Source organism: Anomalospiza imberbis, unplaced genomic scaffold (genome assembly GCF_031753505.1).
Source record: "Anomalospiza imberbis isolate Cuckoo-Finch-1a 21T00152 unplaced genomic scaffold, ASM3175350v1 scaffold_56, whole genome shotgun sequence".
NCBI lineage: Eukaryota > Metazoa > Chordata > Aves > Passeriformes > Viduidae > Anomalospiza > Anomalospiza imberbis.
The window spans coordinates 719,426-736,258 of NW_027100171.1; the positions used below are offsets into that span (position 1 = coordinate 719,426).

General features: G+C 44.2%; 1 protein-coding gene across 1 annotated transcript in view; it reads left to right on the forward strand.

The window, feature by feature from the left end:
- Window positions 1-14,721, forward strand: part of LOC137467277 (inositol 1,4,5-trisphosphate receptor-interacting protein-like 1) — a 28,091-nt gene extending 13,370 nt beyond the window's left edge. The window contains exon 2 of the mRNA XM_068178774.1: window positions 12,845-14,721. Coding sequence (XP_068034875.1) covers window positions 12,845-14,721 — 1,877 coding nt within the window. The remainder of the gene's footprint in view (window positions 1-12,844) is intronic.
- The last annotated feature ends 2,112 nt before the right edge of the window (window positions 14,722-16,833 follow it).

The following is a 16,833-nucleotide window of genomic DNA, read 5'->3' on the forward strand; positions in this document are numbered from 1 at the left end:
GACAGTGGTATAAGGTGCAGTTTTCTTCTTATCAGGTACAGACAGAAGAGCTCAGTGGGCTAAAGTCTGTACAATTTGGTGCATTTGAATAGGATATTGTAGCTGAACTTGTGTGTTAGAATAGGGTCCTTGCCCAGTTAGCATATCTGCTTGCATACCATACAGAGGGTCTCCTACTATTAAATGTTTATTTGCTTCTTCAACTGCTAATCTTTTCCATTCTCTTTCAAACAACAAATACTGAGACGGAGTGAGGAGAAGGGAAGCAACTCTTGCACAGTCAGCAGGGGCAAGGACATCTGCTGTAAAAATCAACTGAGTAATTTGTCGGGCAGCTTCTGATCGAATACCATGGGTAGTAACTGTTTGTTTTGCTTGTTGCAGTATTTTCCAATCATGAGGTTCCCAATTTGCTTGATTATTACTGCTTATTACAGGGCAAGCAAGAGAACTGGCAGCCTGCCACTCACTTTCTATGACAGCATCTCGAATCACACCCGACCATCGTTGTTGAATTGGATTTTTTCTGGCCTTGGTGCCTGCAGGGGTATTGCAAGGCATCTGGGCATCAGTGGAGCAGTAGGCTCCACAGGGGGTGTCACTGGGACTGGGACAGAAAGGGGTGTAGGAATAGATTTTAGCACTGGCACAGTCTCTGTTTTTCTAACTGTTCCTGCGGTATGGATAATTCTGCTAATTTCTTTAAGACTTCTTGAATGGAGTCATTAGAATTTGATTTTTTAACTTTGTTCTTAGATTCAGAGCATTTTGACCTTCTAACTGTATCTTTTTCCTCTCCCTCGGACTCAGCCGACGGCATAGATTCATCTGTCGCTGTGTGAGGCAAAGGAGGATACAGGGAAGGGCGGCATTCTTTTCTTTTTCCTTTCTGCCCACAAGCTGAAACTCCCTTTTTCAGCCTTGAATCACCCTCCGCCTGAGGAAATTCTTCTATTTCTCCTGCTTCAGGCACTGCTTCCATATCTATTGCTTCTCCTGAAGGGGGATCGGTTACTTTTTCTAATTCTGGATCAGCTGCAGCAGACTCTGATGGGGCAGCCTCCTCTTTTTGTGATGGATTATTTAGCAACTGTTGCAAATTAGAGCAAACAGGGGCAGAGATTCCTTTCATGGGGACATTTCCAACTCCAAAAAAGTTAGCAAGACGTGACAGTTTGGAAGGAACTGGTTTTACATCGCCTCCCAAAGCCTCAATGGCTGTGGCAGCCACCTTTTTCTCAGCTTTCATAGTCTCTAAAGTTTTGATGATGGATTTCCAAGTAACTCCTAACTCTCTGGCTTCTTTTCCATTTTTTCCACCTTCTATCATAATGCCCCTGAGGTAGTTTCCTACCTCTTGCCACTCAGATTCACTAAACAGCACAGCAGGGTCAGAAACTTTCCTTTTTTATGTGCCCATTTTATTAGGGCTATGACATCTGCTTCTTTGGTGTCCTCACCTCTCTTAGAGAGGATAGTTGTCAGTAATTTAATTGCCGTGTCTAATTCCATCGTGGTCTTACCTCAGCAGGGACTTGATCAGCCGCTTAAGCTCTGGACTCTGGTCTCCTTCTTCACCAGGCCTCTCCTGCCTCCAGCTCTCCGGCTCCCAAATCAGGTGCTTGCCTGATGCTTCAGAGTCTTCTGCATTTAAGCAATCCGCATTTAAGCAAAGGTGTCCCTGTTCATGGCCCCAGTATGAAGAGGGTCTCACGGAGAGCCGGCCGGAGTAATGACACTCAAACCACTGTGGAACCCCTGGGACCAAATGATAATACAGGACAACAGATTAAAGAGCTACCACGGGATGTGTTGATTGACATCAAGAATGCAGCATGCAATGCAATTTTACAAACTCCATCAGCAGGAACACCTGAAAACATCTACACAGGGATCAGGCGAGGACCTTCAGAACCTTTTACTTCATTCCTTGAGCATCTCATACAAGCAGTGAACAGGCAAGTGAATGAAGAAACAGCAAAACCACACCTGATTTGGGGTCTTGCATTTGCAAATGCCAACACAAAATGCAGACAAATCATCAACACACTGCCTGGTCAACCCTCGTTGGAAGAAATGGTGAGGGCCTGCAGCAAAAATTATACACCTCAACACACTGCATCCATTCAGGCAAACATCTGGGGAGAGCAACTTGAAAGGATCCTCCAAGTTCGGGATGGAAGATTTCTCAGAGCACTTCAATTACTGTTTAGACGAAACAACTTTACAGATGACACATGAAGATTGTGGAAGAGGACCAGAAGAAAGAATCACAATTACTTGTTTCTTTGTTGTGGGACAGGTTATCATTGTGTGGGATACACACTGTGAGAAAGGGACATCTTATCATAATGAAAATTGAAATAGAAAATTAAATAGCATAAATTTTTAGTAATTTATTATATTAAGGTTTAAGTTAGGTCGTATTTTAACATTTTATTGATGATGGGCTTGATTTTTATATAGTTTGGTTTAAGTATTGTTTAATTAGAGTATATCACTTGAAGTTTTATTTTAGGTTTGGGCCCTGAAGAAGTTAAGTTTTATAAAAGTTTAATTGATAATGAATTTATATATTATTAATTTGATACATCTGGATTTTATAAAGTTAATATAATTTAGGAATTTTTTACCAAGATATTTTTTATATTGAGTTTCAGTACTGTTTGATTCAAAAATTATTTTAAGTTTTTCAAAGATCAAGTTTATTTGGCTAACAAAGTTTAGTTGTTTTTCTTTAATGATGGGAGGATTTCAACTGAAAAGGAAGTCATGAGACATTGATGAACATTGATTTAAGGAGGAGACAGAGTTTGTTGAATCCTTGGTTTTGTTTCAGTCTTCTGTGTTTTATTAGAAGTTTATCAATATATAAGAGTCTTAAAGGAATTTGTTTTGGGTTTTCTGAGATTGATTTCTCATTTAATAGTCAGTTTTTATAGTCTGTTATTTCTTTATATAATGATACAAAGGGTGTTTGTTGTTTTCAAATCCTTTCTTTTATTTTTTAACTATTTAAGTGTTTTATAAATATTAGTGTTAAGAAATTTTATCTTATTACTAGCTGAAACCTTGTGCTTTGTTCTTTCATAGCAAATTTTCATATGTTTTAATGTCCTTTATGCAATCATCCAGGTTGCATGCCATTTTGAAGTCTCATTTTGGTTTCTAACTGTATTGTGCATTTTTCTAGGTGGACCTTCTGGTTTGTTTTTATATCTCTTGTGAGTGGAATAATTGCATTTCTATTTTTTATCATTCTCAAATGTTTTTCAGAAGATCTCAAAGGGAGATGTCTGAAACATTTTGTCAGCCTTTTGTCAACTGTTGATCTTATGATTTTGTCCAATTGACATCCTTTTTCCCTCAAAGAAGTTTCAAGGAAAATGAATCCTTGTGTCATCTGATCGATTTACCCTCTTGAACTTCAAGTGTTTATTTTATGTGACAATGTTATGATAGGTTGTTATGTTTTAAGTATCATATATGTATTGTTGGTACAAGCTTGGTTTTAGATAATATGTTAGGGGACATCACTCCAGTTTAAAGTTTGGGCCCTGGCCAGGCTCTGATTTTAACTTGGACAGATGAGTTTGCCAGCAAAATCCAGAGGTTTCTGCACAAAAAATGAATAATATGCAGGTCATTTTGACCTACCAGTTCGATCCTACAGATGGAACAGCTGAGGCAGCTTTGAGGTGAAACTTGCCAGCCTTGCCAGGGAAAGGATGCCGAGGATTTTCACTGCAAACAAATGCTGCACCTGTTTGCAGACTCTGAAGTGCTGGCACAATGTTTCTAATGATTATGCTTTGTTCAATTTTATATATGTTATTTAGAATCTCTTTCTTTTGAATCTTCTTGATTTTTTGTCAGTTTTGATAAATTTTATGCATTTTATCATTGAGGTATTTTGTCTTATTTTATATTATGTTTTATATTTTTCAACCTTCCTGTTTAAAAAAAAAAAAAAAAAAGAAGGAGAGAAAGGTGAAGAAGTGCCTGAAATAAGGCTGGAATGAGGCTGGAGATTTTGTGTATTTTAATCTTTTGAAATAATTCTTTTGTAAAGCGCACTTCACTGATCATCGAGTGAAACGTGAGGAGAGTCCCAGACACTGGACAGATCAAATTGAAAAAAACACTCAAATTAATAACTTTGGGAAAGAATTGTGTTTGTGTTTTCACAGGGGTTGAAAGTACGCGTGAGATCTTGTTGAGTTCAGAGGAGAGCAGATCCTGACTCCAGAAGCAGAGAAGTCAGCACGCAGACATGAGCAGGTGTCAAGACAGTGGACATCTCTTCGTTCTACATGCAGAAAGAGGACTCTGGGACTTGGGTTTCTTTTGGGACTTGAGTTGTCATCTTTCCATTTCAGGAAAGGGAGATGATGGTGTTGCATTCCAGATTCCCATGGGGAATGAGGCCTGCAGTTTGATCAAGTGTTATACTTGTGCCTCATCTTCTCACTGATTGCCTTGGGCAATGGGGTGGTTTTGTTCATGTTTCAACCAAGGGAAATGTTTGGAAAACTCGGGGCAACACATCAGGGTTGACACTATCAGTCTGAAACACTCAAGGCCAGAAAAGCCCTTTTCAACATGTTTGAATTTGCCAGGGAACAAATGGCTGATTCCAAAAGATATCCCTCCAACAATTTTGCAATTTGGAGAATGGAGGTGGTGTTTGGATGGGGTTTCTTGCTGCAGCTCCTTATGAGCCTTGAGAACTGGAAAGTTGTGGCAAAAATGAATTTTTATATAACATTTCGGCTTTTCGGAGTGGCACAAAACAAAGATAAAATCATAGAAGTCACTCCAAACCACTGAATTTGCAAAGAAGCATCATCTTGGTGTATCTACACTAAGATGTCGAACAAACCATCCAACCAGGTTTCAAAATAATTGCCACGAGAGATCTTTTTCATTTGTAAGAAGACAGTTTGATTTGCTATCCCTACAGATATCAGGGACAGTCCATGCAGCATTGGCAAATCTTTTGTTAACACGCAGCATGACTTTGATAAAAGAGCAAGAAGGAAAAAATCGAATGAGTGAAGTGATCCAGATTATGACAATGATAATGTTAACACATGGAAAAAAGGCTCAGAAAACTGGGATGGTTCTGCTTTCACAGCAGGTGGCATCAAAAAGAGCCTTGGCACAACTGGATCAAAAGAGGTTGTGGGCAGAGTAAAGATGCCCATGCCGTTTCTTTTGCATTGGATGATTTGTTAGCTAGGAGTGTGAAATGAGAACAAAGCAGCAATTGAACATCTATTGCGGGCACATGGACACCAGAGTGATAAATGTGAAGAGGTATCATGAGAGAAAACACACCTGGAGGGAAACTAAATCTTAGATGGATGCTGTGTTCAATTTGTTTAACCTTTCACAGTTGTAGAAGGAAATTTTGAAAACAGTTGTATATCTTTACAGGGTATTGTAATTCTTCTGATGCTTGTGCCGTGCATGCTTTAGCGCATGCGGCAGACCACGGACAGAGCTGTCAAAGAAGTGTTCTTGGTTCAAGAAGGAGGGGGAGATGTGGGAATCCAGGGCAGCCCTCTGGCTGCCCTGGAAGGTCTGGGACCCTGGCAGGGGGTCAGGAACCCCCCTGTACAGAGCCCCAAGAGACACTGTCTCTGTTCTCTGTCCATGCAAACAATTTTTCAATCTTTCAGGATGAATTACAAGCTCTGACTGTTTGATTTAAGTAGTAATTAGTGTGGCACGGGTGCAAAAGTAGAATTTTAGCATTCTAGATAAGGGGTTCAAAGGGGGCAAGATGGAGGAAACTGGGCGTGCCTTGTCCTTTTTCTTCTTCTTCATGCCCTCCATGTTTCACTGTGGTGTTGGCATTTTTCTATGGGTTTAGGCTGGGGACACACTGTTCAACATGGGTGATAGGTATTGGCTCATTATTGTAAATATAGCACACGTAGTTTTTGGTATATAATGTTTGTAACATCCCACTGAGGGGCAGAGCCCCACACACTGTCCTGCAAGACAGACCTGCTGCAGGTCAGAAAGAAAATATTTTAGAGAAGAAGAAATAAACAACCTTGAAAACCAGCAGAGATGAATTACGACTCCTTCTTTGGCAGCGGGGCTGAAAGACAGAGACTTTCTACAATCTTGGGAGCATCTACATGTCACAGATCCCGACAGGTTTTGGTTCGGGTTTTTTGTTTTTGCTTTGGGTTTTTTTTTTTTCATTTTGTTTTGATTTTGTGCTTTGGTTTGATTTGGTTTGGTTTTGGGTTTTTGGGTTTTATTCCCCCCCTTTTTCTTTTCTCTTCTCTTAAAGGAATGGCTCTTCTATTTGCTTGGAACAAGAAACTTGTCCGGAAAAGAAATTTTCTCGGCAAATTTTATTTCGTTTCCTTTAGTATCCAGAGCACTCCCAGACCGAGCTGATGGGCAGCCCGTGCCCTGTGCTCGGCCTGCTGGCACGCCGAACTGTCGAAACGGCCTCCCCACCGCCCCTCGCCCAGGACTCTACAAACCCTCCCCTGCAAAACAGCATCTCAGCGGGGCCAGCGGGGAAGAGAAGCACGTACGTGCGGCGGAAATCAGCAGCAGCCGCCGGCCCCCGATGCGACTCGGCCCGCCCTGCCCCGCCGCACCGCCGGCGGCAAGCGGCCGGCCGCTTTTGGGCGGGTTCTTTGACGGCCCGCAGAGGTCTTCGGCCCTCAGCGGGGATCTGGGGGTCACGGGGTCTCAGTGCTGAGGTACGGTATTAAATTCTGGGGTTTTTTTGTCGTGTAGAGGCACATGTTTCTGAAATAGAGCTGTCTTTTTAAACTATTATTTCTGTTTGCTCCAAGAGGATGTTAACAGACTACATAAATTCGAGGGGAGTTATACTTGAAACACTCCGAGCTGCATTGGAGATATTTCCATGTGCCTGGTGGGGATGATGTGAGACATGGAGGACATTCACATCTTCCTAGAGCATCAGAGAAGGTTGAGAGCGCTGCCTCAAGTGTTTCAAGGGGACTGACATTTATTTTTGTAATTCTTTTTCTATCACTACGTTGGTATGTTAAACTCCACATATGTGGTTTTCTTTCTCCTTGCCTCTTTGGATCACCAAATCGTGTTTCTCTGTGGAATTTCTTAGTCTTGTGTGTAGTTCTTGTTGGGAATGGTATCTGAGGAGTTTCAACACAGACACATTTATGTATTAATGGACAATTTTTTAAAGGAGATAGATTTCTTGTTGCTTTGAATGTAGATTACACCTCCACAGGCACAGAGATGTGACACTGATGCTGTCTTCTTTAGCTAAAACAAACGCTCTCCAGTTAGTTACGTTTCATCTGTGTCAGCACCCTGCCCTTACGGGACCTATTTCTGCTCTGTTTTTCAAACTTATGTCTTCCTATGCATGGCAGAATTGCACTCAGGATGGTGTGATGGGACAGGCTGTAAACCCTTCATCGGGGCTTATGATACGTTTGTCATGAGTTTAGCACCCAGATGAATTTAATGAGTAAGCAGAATGACATGCTATTTATTTACAAGCTTCTCTTTTGCTAGATTTGCATGCCACTGTGCATGCTATTCCACTGTGTAGAGATGTGTTTGGATGTGTTTGTGTGAGAGAGACGGAGGAAGCAAGATGAAGGGATCTTGACTACATTTTCATAAATTCAGGAAACAGTTGCACTCACCGAAGCCAATGAATACCGAAACTGAAAACCTGACATGAGTTATGAAAGTTAGCAGTAAAACCCTCCTAACATACAGCCAGCCTTCTCACAGCTAGGCCTTTTGAGATAATTCCCAAAAGCAGCACATACCATATGGCAATGGCATTTATTGTGGATTTGACACTCACGATTAGTGAATTCCTCTCAACTTCAAAAGCAGATAGCCTTTGGCAAAATCCTGATGGATGCATCTGGCAGGTAGAGAGGGGGAGAAAAAAAATATTGAGGTCAACACAGGAAAAAAAGAAATGTCTGAAATCTTAGTTTAGAATAGTGGCAGAGACCTGCTGGGAGTGGTTGGGAAAATGCCTGAGCTCGTTTAAAAAGACAATGAGCAGATGATTGATATTTAGGCCCTGACCCAAACTTTTATTAGCAACTTTAAAAAGCAACTTTAAAAACTATTAGCAACTTTAAAAACTTTAAAAAACCTTTCAGTTTGGCTTGAGGGATACCGTTTCCTGTCCAAACTTATCCACCTATATCCCTGTAGGGGGGAAAACAACAACAGATACAGATGCAAAATAGCACATAAATCTTAATTTGGAGAGCTGTGATGGAACTGAAAAGCCAGAAGAAAGAGAATTACGAGAATTTATTGTGCCTTGTCTTACTTTTTTGGGGGGGGTGGAAGGTGTGTATTTTTCCACATGGATCAAGAAAAAATTCATTGCAGTTTTTTCACACTTACGTATTGTAAATGATACCAGTATGGCTTATCATAATTAAACCATATTTTTGTTGTTGATATCGGGATGTCAGATGTGCTGAATATTTAATAAAGTTGTCAGAATTAAGTCCATCTTCCTTCTCCCAAGTGTTTCAGACAAAATAATTCCAAGGTTTCTGTAAGATGTAGGAGAAATGAGCTGTCTTGCCAGTTCTCATAAGATTGTTAGTCATGTCACTGACAAGTCCTGGCATCTCTGTTCTTTGGAATTAAGACTTGAAATATCATGAGGAGGAGAATACAAGGTTCTTTCCCTTCTTTGTGGGAAACAGACGAAAACTGGCAACATCAGGCAGTTCCAGAAAGCTGGTCACATGTGTGTGTTTGAAGGAAAGTTTTCATTCTCTTCCAGGTGCAGTGTGTTTATGGCATAGGTCCATCTTCCCAGAAGAGCTGAGCATTTGCTGGGGCAGGAGAGCTGAAAGTAAGCAAGATTTTGCTCCACAGTTACTGAATCTCCCAGCTGCATCAGTCAATGGTGGATGGGGAAGAGGGAGAGGGTGGGGTAGTTAAAGATGTGTCTGTAACTGCAGGAGTGCTTCAAGAAACCACAGCATGTCACAGCTCCTTTGTGTTCAGACAGCAATTAAAATTTCAGACCTTCTCTTAATGGCAGTTACAGGTTTTCATCTTCTCTGGGTTTTCATCTTCAGAAGTGGGAATCTGTGCTGGAAATGTTAAGATATTCCAGGGAGTCATGTGGGGATCAATGCAATACAATGCATTTCCTTTATTGCATGCCATACTCTAAAAATGTGTTCTAAAAAATTGTGCATGTATAAAACTAAAGCTACACACAACTCAATTGAAATATGTTGTAATACAGAATCAAAGTCATATATTCTCCACCTCTGTTAATATAATACACTATGATCTTTAATCACATATCCTTTGTTCCCACATTTTCCCTGATCCATTAGTTGAAAAATTCTCTTCTTCACTTATACTTAACTTTTAGATACTGATTCATGTCATTACTATCCCAGAAATTGTCACTGCTTGCTCTTGTGATGTTTTTAGGGTGCTCGCTCTGCATAGACCTTACTTAATCTATGCATCTTAGATACAAGTTTGAGGTGCTTCTATTTTTATGTTATAGCTTTAATATACGGAGGAGCTAACAAACTGTCTTCTAATAGAAGACTGACATCTTTAGAAAACCAGGGGATGAATTATTCCTTATTTTCATACTCTTTGTCTAGCTCTGCTTTCAGTCTAAGAGAACTGTGTGTATTTATCATTCATTTTCGTGCACCTGGACATAGCCTGTGACCTTCATCCAAACTGCAGAACTCCTTAAGCACAGAAGTGACATTCAGCTTCCCTAAGAAGTGCATCCTCCTTGTCTGCTGCATCATTTAACATGCTCATTCCAACGTCTAGAGCAGATGCAGAAGGTTTTCATATACCAGTCTCATTCATTAATGTCATTTTCAGGACAGCATCAGTTTTGTTACTAAAGAATGGAAGAGTCTGTGTCCTAATTCATATAAGTTCAATTCATACAGTGTAGACAGTCATGTCTCTATCTTCTGGGTAATAATATTTTTTAATTAATTGAGAGGTACTTCCATACATATTTTCTGAGTGTATCTCTAGGTTCTACTTTATAGGGAAAAGTAGACTATAGCCAAACCAGAAGATTGATTGCCGTCTCAGGAAAAAAAAACATTTGCATTTTACAGCTGTGCTTGCTCTGCTGGAAGAAGGAAGCAAAACCAGACAAAGCCCTGCTCCTGTGTTAGCATCAGCAGCTGTAAATCTGAATGCTTATGAAAAACAAGGAAAGTGTGTTGAGTGAAGAAATGGTGTTTTCCTCTTGTTTGTTATTTAATTAATTTTTGTTGGTTTGTTACCTCTCAGAAAAATCTATCTCAGATTCCTTTGCGGAAAAACATGAAGTGTTTATGTGAGAGTGAAGATCCTACTACTGGAAGATTGTATAGTTACACAAAAGAATTTGCCTGTTTTGTCTCAAAAATGCTTTCTGGAGGCAGTTATCATTGAGACTTATAATATACCCAAGATTGATGATGGATGGGCACTGCTGTCCATGCAAGGAAAGGCTCTTGTATGTGCATAAACTAAATATAAATGTGAAGGCATTTATAAATAGAAAAACCAGCAAATTTCTTACAGACTTTTTTTTCTTTTTTTAAGCTAGTGAACTTGAAGGTCAGATCCAACTATATGTTGCATATTCTGTCATATAATTATCATATATATAATGTCCTGGAGAGCAGCTTCCAGTCACTGACATCAACAGTTTACATAGCAGATGAACTAAGAATAACCTGGGAGAACTGACCCATATCAACCTCTTAAGTGTAAACTGTAGCTCACAACAGTTTTTGTGTTTTCATGGTCACAGAAGGCCCTCAGTTGGGTAAAGGAAGAATTGTGTTCAAAAAATACGGAACTATTCTGCTGAGTGTTCACTTTATTAAATCTTGGAAAATGAGAGGAAACAAATCTGGAAGAGTGATACTTGGCAAATAATTTTTGCTCCCTTGTAAAAAGAAGGAAGGGACAACATCAAAAACAGCTTCCCTAGAAGAATGCGGGGAAGATACATGATAAGTGGCATCAGCTCGGAAGAGAGTTTAAAACTCTTTATTGGAATACTTTTACTAATGACATCTGTTAAGCAAATCCAATTCAGAGCAGTTTTAGCCATCCCAACATTATTCTGCTACACACCAAGGGGAGAGCGTGATCAGCCTGACGTCAGTGTCTGTCTAGCAGTGGCCATCTGTGGTCACGATGCAGGTACTCAAGTCACATCCTGCTTCCCTTTCCTCCCTCCCCATTTCTGCAGTTCCATTTAGAGATGAGTTCCCCAAAGAAAGGTCGAGGAGTATAATCTCTCCTGTACTCACAGTCCTTTGGAGATAAATACACAAAGAGATAGCAGAAAGAGACAGAAGTTCCTTTATCAGTCAAAGAGATTGGCTAAGACTGTTTAAGGGAGACAATTTTGAAGATGGTGGGAGTGACAGAGGTACATCTTTGCACAAATTTGAAAACACAGACATTCTACTTTCAGAACAAAATCCTGGCTATACCAGAATTTTGCACGGTGTTGAACCACAGAGTTTGAGAGCTAAGAGGTTATTGAAGGCATAACATTTTGTAATTAAATTAATTGGCCTTTTTAGGATGGTATTAACTCTTCCTGTGCATCATCCAAGCAGCCTGGATTTCTTCCAGAAAGAAAGAAATCTCACTAAATCTGTAACAGAGCATTAGCTTACATGACATCCTACCCCAAAGTAATAAGTATAAATACTACTAATAAAAAATGTCCCCCACCAGTATTAAATAAAAGCCTACACTTGTACACTGAGAACATCCCTGGGTCATGTCACCCAAATTTGAATTTGACAAGGGTTGTGTGTGAGGGTGCTTGTGCCTGCTCTGTCAAGGGAAGCTCTGGTGTTCCCAGGTTCCCGAGGGATGGATCTGCACTTGGTGTCTGTTGGGGCTCGGGGTGCCCAGGGCCACGATGAGTTCCCTGACCGGGCTGGGGACGGCGGGCGGGGCTGGCCTGTGCCGCGCTCTGGGTTCTGTGACATCGCAGGCGCCGTGTCACAATGGGGGCAGCTAGAAAAGGCCCCAGCGGGTGCCGCTGCCCCAGTAGAGCCTGGGCAAGCGGTGAGTGCACAGCAGTGAGGAGACGGGGCTGGGGGCTGGAGGAGGGCTGGGGGAGAAGCGCCGGTACCTGGGGCTGCCCCCGCATCCAGGGCCCAGCCCCGGCGGGAGCGCCTCGCTGAGGGCGCGCTGCTTGCTGGGGCAGCGGTGCAGGCCTTGCCAGCTGCCGGGGGCCCTCTCCTTCCTGCCGCCACATCCCTGCTGCTCCTGCCCCTCATTGTCCGTCTCCATTCCGGCCCCACTGAACCCCTTCTGTGTGTCCTCCTGCAGACCATGGCTTTACTGTCACTGCTCTTCGTGCTCGTGCAAAGCCTGATCCAGTACCCCCAGCCGGCTGGGGATGGGCTGGATGAGGCCACGCACCAGCGAATGAAGGAGCGTCAGGAGCTGCTGGACCGTGAGCTGGCTCAGCTGCTGCAGGAGCTGGAGCGGGGGCCCCTGGAGCAGCAGGACGAGGGCTGGGGAGCCGTGCTCTTTGGTGCCCTGCAGCAGTGGCCGGTCTGGGTTCTTGCTGGCGTCCTGCTCTTCTTGGGCCTGTGGTTTAGCTGCAGGAGAAGGAGCTGTGACACCAGCAGCAGCAGCAGCAAGGACCAGAGCTCCTGCAAGACCTTGGGAGATGAGAAAGGAACAGAACAGAAAGAAAACAGCACTGATCCAGAGGAAGGTGGAGAAAACACTGACGTGACTGTGGAGGCAGATGACAGCAGCACTGAAAATGACAGAGGAGGCAGTCCTGTGGCTGTAGGTGAAGGAGACAGTGATGATGCCATTGAAGGCAATGACAATGTGAAGGTGAAGGAAGACAGCGATGTTCACAGAGACAATGGACATGATTTAAAGAAAGATGAGGGACGGAGTGATGGGGATGTACCAGGAGACAGTCGTGGTGACGAAAATGAAGAAGAACCTGGCCATGTTGTTGGAAATAAAGAAGACCTAGATGAAGCAAATGAAGGAGAACACAAGGATGTGCGGGTGGAGCAAGACAAGGACACTGGAAAGGAAGAAGAAGGAGATGGAAATGAAGAAAAAAACAATAGTGTGACTATAAAGGTGGGCGACAACAATGACATAAATGAAGGTGAAGACAACATAGATGGACAGGAAAAATACATGGATGTGAAGGTGCAGGAAAGCAGTGATGCCAGTGAACAGAGAAGCAGAGATGTGACTGAGCAGGAAGATAGCAGTAAATGCGGGAATGAAAGTGCCCTTAATGGTTTTGCTGGACCTGAGAAAGAAAATAAGGATGTTACAGAAGAAGATGGCAATGATAGAAACAAGGTTGAAGAACAGGGTGATGTGAACGTGGAGGGAAACAAGAACAAGGATAGAAAAGAAGACAAACAAGGTAACGTGGCTGCCAGTGAAAAAGTTGGCAGTGATGGTGGCAAGGAAGAGAGCGGCAATGGTAGACCCGAAGACAGAGAAGACACTCAGGATGCTGGGAATGAGCAAGGCATCCTTTTAGTGGATGGCATACAGTGGCCTGTGGAGGACCTGGAGAGAGGTTGCTCAGTGGTAGCTGAGCTGATGGAGAGCTTCACGCGTGTCTTTGTGGACAGCGTGAGCAATAGCTTCTACCCGGTGCCTCAAGAAGCCATCGGGGTGGGCAGTGCCTTTGAGGGCTGGAGTCCCCGTGGGTGGGATGGTGTGTACCACGTGCTGGTCCCACTGAATCCCCCGCCAGGGCACGTCTTCCACCTAGAGCTGAACAGTGCAGGGCAGATGGCAACAAGGACCTTCAGCGTCCGTGTGGAGCTTGCGTGCTTGTGCGAGAGGGAGCGGCTGGGCGAGAAGCTGTTGTGCTTCCTGCACCACTCGCAGGAGGAGCTGTGGCGGGAGCAGAAGCGCAGCCTCCTAGAGACACTCTGCACCGGCTCCTACCTGGATGTGGAGAAAACCTCCCGCTGGTTCTACCAGTTGGTGAGATGCTCATGGCTGCACGTGCCTCAGTCATACTCATGGCACTTGGTGTTTCAGCCCTGCAGCCGTTCCTGCCAATTCCAGCTGAGCAAAGGCAAGAAGAGCCTGACGGTGGAGATGCTCTTTGGGGTGCGCCAAGGGGACTCTGACATCTTTGTGGTCAGCCATCCCACAGAGGCCCAGAAAGGCAACTCCAGCATCTTTGTTAGCAGTCAGCCCGCCGAGGCCAACATCATCGCAAGCACAGCATGGCCTGAGACATATGCTGTGGCAGAGGCAAAATTCTTGCAGCACATCGCCAGGCAGATGCCGTGCCAGAGCTTGCACCTGAAATGCCTGCAGGTCTTCACCTGCATCCTGAGGGGCACAGGTTTTTCCAGCTCTACCTGGAAGACTGTGGTCATGCACGTGCTGACCACCGTACCGCTGTCCCGGTGGCGCAGGAGGGAATTTGCACAGCGGCTGTGGGACATCATGGCGTACCTGCGCCGCTGCCTGCACTTGAAACACCTGGAGCACTTTGTGCTAGGCAACGGGAGGCTTCCTGCAGAGATCAGCTTGCCGCCAGCAATGCGAAGGCTTCAGCCACTCAACCTCTTTGAGCACCTGGCCCGAGATCCTGCTGCCCACCTAGAGGCGCTGCAAGCTTATGGTCGGCTGCGATTTCGCCTCCGGACGCTGCTCTCCAGCTACTGAGAGGAGTTCCCTGCACAGAGCTGTGCTGGGGGGGTCACACCCGATGGCAGCCATGTGAACGCTGCGTAATTGTTGCATTTGTCACTGGCAATCCTGAAGCTGCTGTCCTGCTCCTGCGGAAGGAAGATGCTGCAGCACATGGATTCGTTGTGCAGACACATCTCTGAGTGGCCTTGCCCTTCACCTTCCAGTTACGACGGTGCTGTTGCCTAAGTCTATGAGGCAGAAACTGGCTCCACCTGCACATCCTCACAGAAGAACAGTGCAGTTGATGGAGGTTGCTTGAAATATCTCGAAGACAGCAACCTAGTCTGTTAGGGACTTAGTGTAGTCATTTAATGAGCTGTAGCTTTAATTAGACTAGTTTCTTAGCATTCCTTCCAGATGCCCTTTAGTCTCGTGAGTGTATAACTATTCTGCAAAGTTACCCTTAGTGTAGAGAAATACCCTACTGTAGTTGCTTGTCTGCTTTTAAATAATATTTGAATATCTATGTTTGAGAAATTAATAAAAGAAAATAAGTTTCTCAAATTGCCTGAAATGTGTCATTCTTTGCATTTAACCCTCTGTATTTAGAGAATGTCCTTCCTATACCCCTATCTGAAATAAAAACTTTTTTCAAACAGAGATGTTGGATATATGAAGTATGCTGTCTCTCAAGCATTTCCATAGAAACGCTTGAAGCTTGAAGTGAAAATGCCCTGAAGTGCCTGAAATTTTGCAGCAGAGTACTCCTGAATTTTTAGGAATATTTGGAAAAGTTTTCTTCACACAGTCACTTCTATATGCTCCTGGGGAACAATTCAGTCCTAAGAGTTGAAGTCAGAGAAGTCCCTAACTGCAAAACATGTGGTTCAATACATCTTTTTTTGTCTTCTCATAACCAAGGTTTTGGCACAAAATTGTGACAGTAGAAAGTAATTTTTCTGTTTTTCTCATTTCTCTATTCCTGGTTATCTGTGTCCTTTCGGAGAGGCCCTGCTGGTCTATTAATATAACCTTTTCCACCAGGCCTATATAATATTGTCTAGCAGTGAGAGCCCCTTTCCATGCACAGCTTTACCCATGGTGAGATGCAGCTAAACAAAATATGATTTACTTCTTGCCATACATAGTAGAGATTCATGGTAGTTTGGAAGCATTTATTCTCTTTGCCTTTGTACCAACACATCAAAGAACAAACAGTGACATTGCAGGGTGACATCTAAGAGTCTTCTGTGAGATCACAGAGCAGCTGTCTGACATCACAGGGTGACATCTCAGAGTTGTCTCTGTGACATCACAGGGGCTGTGTGACATCACAGGAGGTTGTATGACATCACAGGGGCTGTGTGACATCACAGGGGCTGTGTGAGGTCGCTGGGGAGGTGACTCTGCCTCAGCCCCCCCTCCCAGTTCCCCCAGAGAAGTCCAACGCTGCTCGTGCACAGTGGGGTCCCCTGTCCCCCCGGGTCCCCCCGCCCCCAGCGCCGCAGCCTCCCCCAGAGGATGTTCCACGAGATCGAGCCCAGAGCCTGACACAGGGCCATGGGGGGTGGGACAGGGGACAGGGACCCCCCGGCAGTGTCCCTGTGTCCCCCAGGGCCAGAGCCTGGCCCAGGGCTCCTTCACCCTGTTACCAACGAGGGCTTGAGAGCGCTGAAAAAATCCCCGGCAAGGGAGCAGCAAAAACCCGATTTAATATTGAGCAACAGCACCACAAAGTTCCTTGGCAAGAGTCACTCTGCTCCTGACTGGACACTTCAGGCACACCAAGGAAACGATGGGATGGGGGGGTGTCACACACGCTCTGGGGGGACACACACAGCCCCAGGGACCCCCCCATATCTTCTGCAGAGCCAGGACGATGAACCCCACCATGGAGCCACTGACCTCTGGCAGTATCTTGAGGGTGGGGTCTGGTGGCAGCTTTGGGAGTCTGGGGGAGTCACAACCACCCAAAAACGCCCTCCCAGCCCCACAGCCACTCCCAGACTCCTCAAACCACCCCACAGCTCCCAGCCAGGACCCCCCCCCCCAACTACTCCCTGCAAGATAAATGACCCCAAGAACCACCAAAACCCGTTTCCATCTCCCCCAGGACCCACCCAAATTCTCTGCAAGCCACACAGC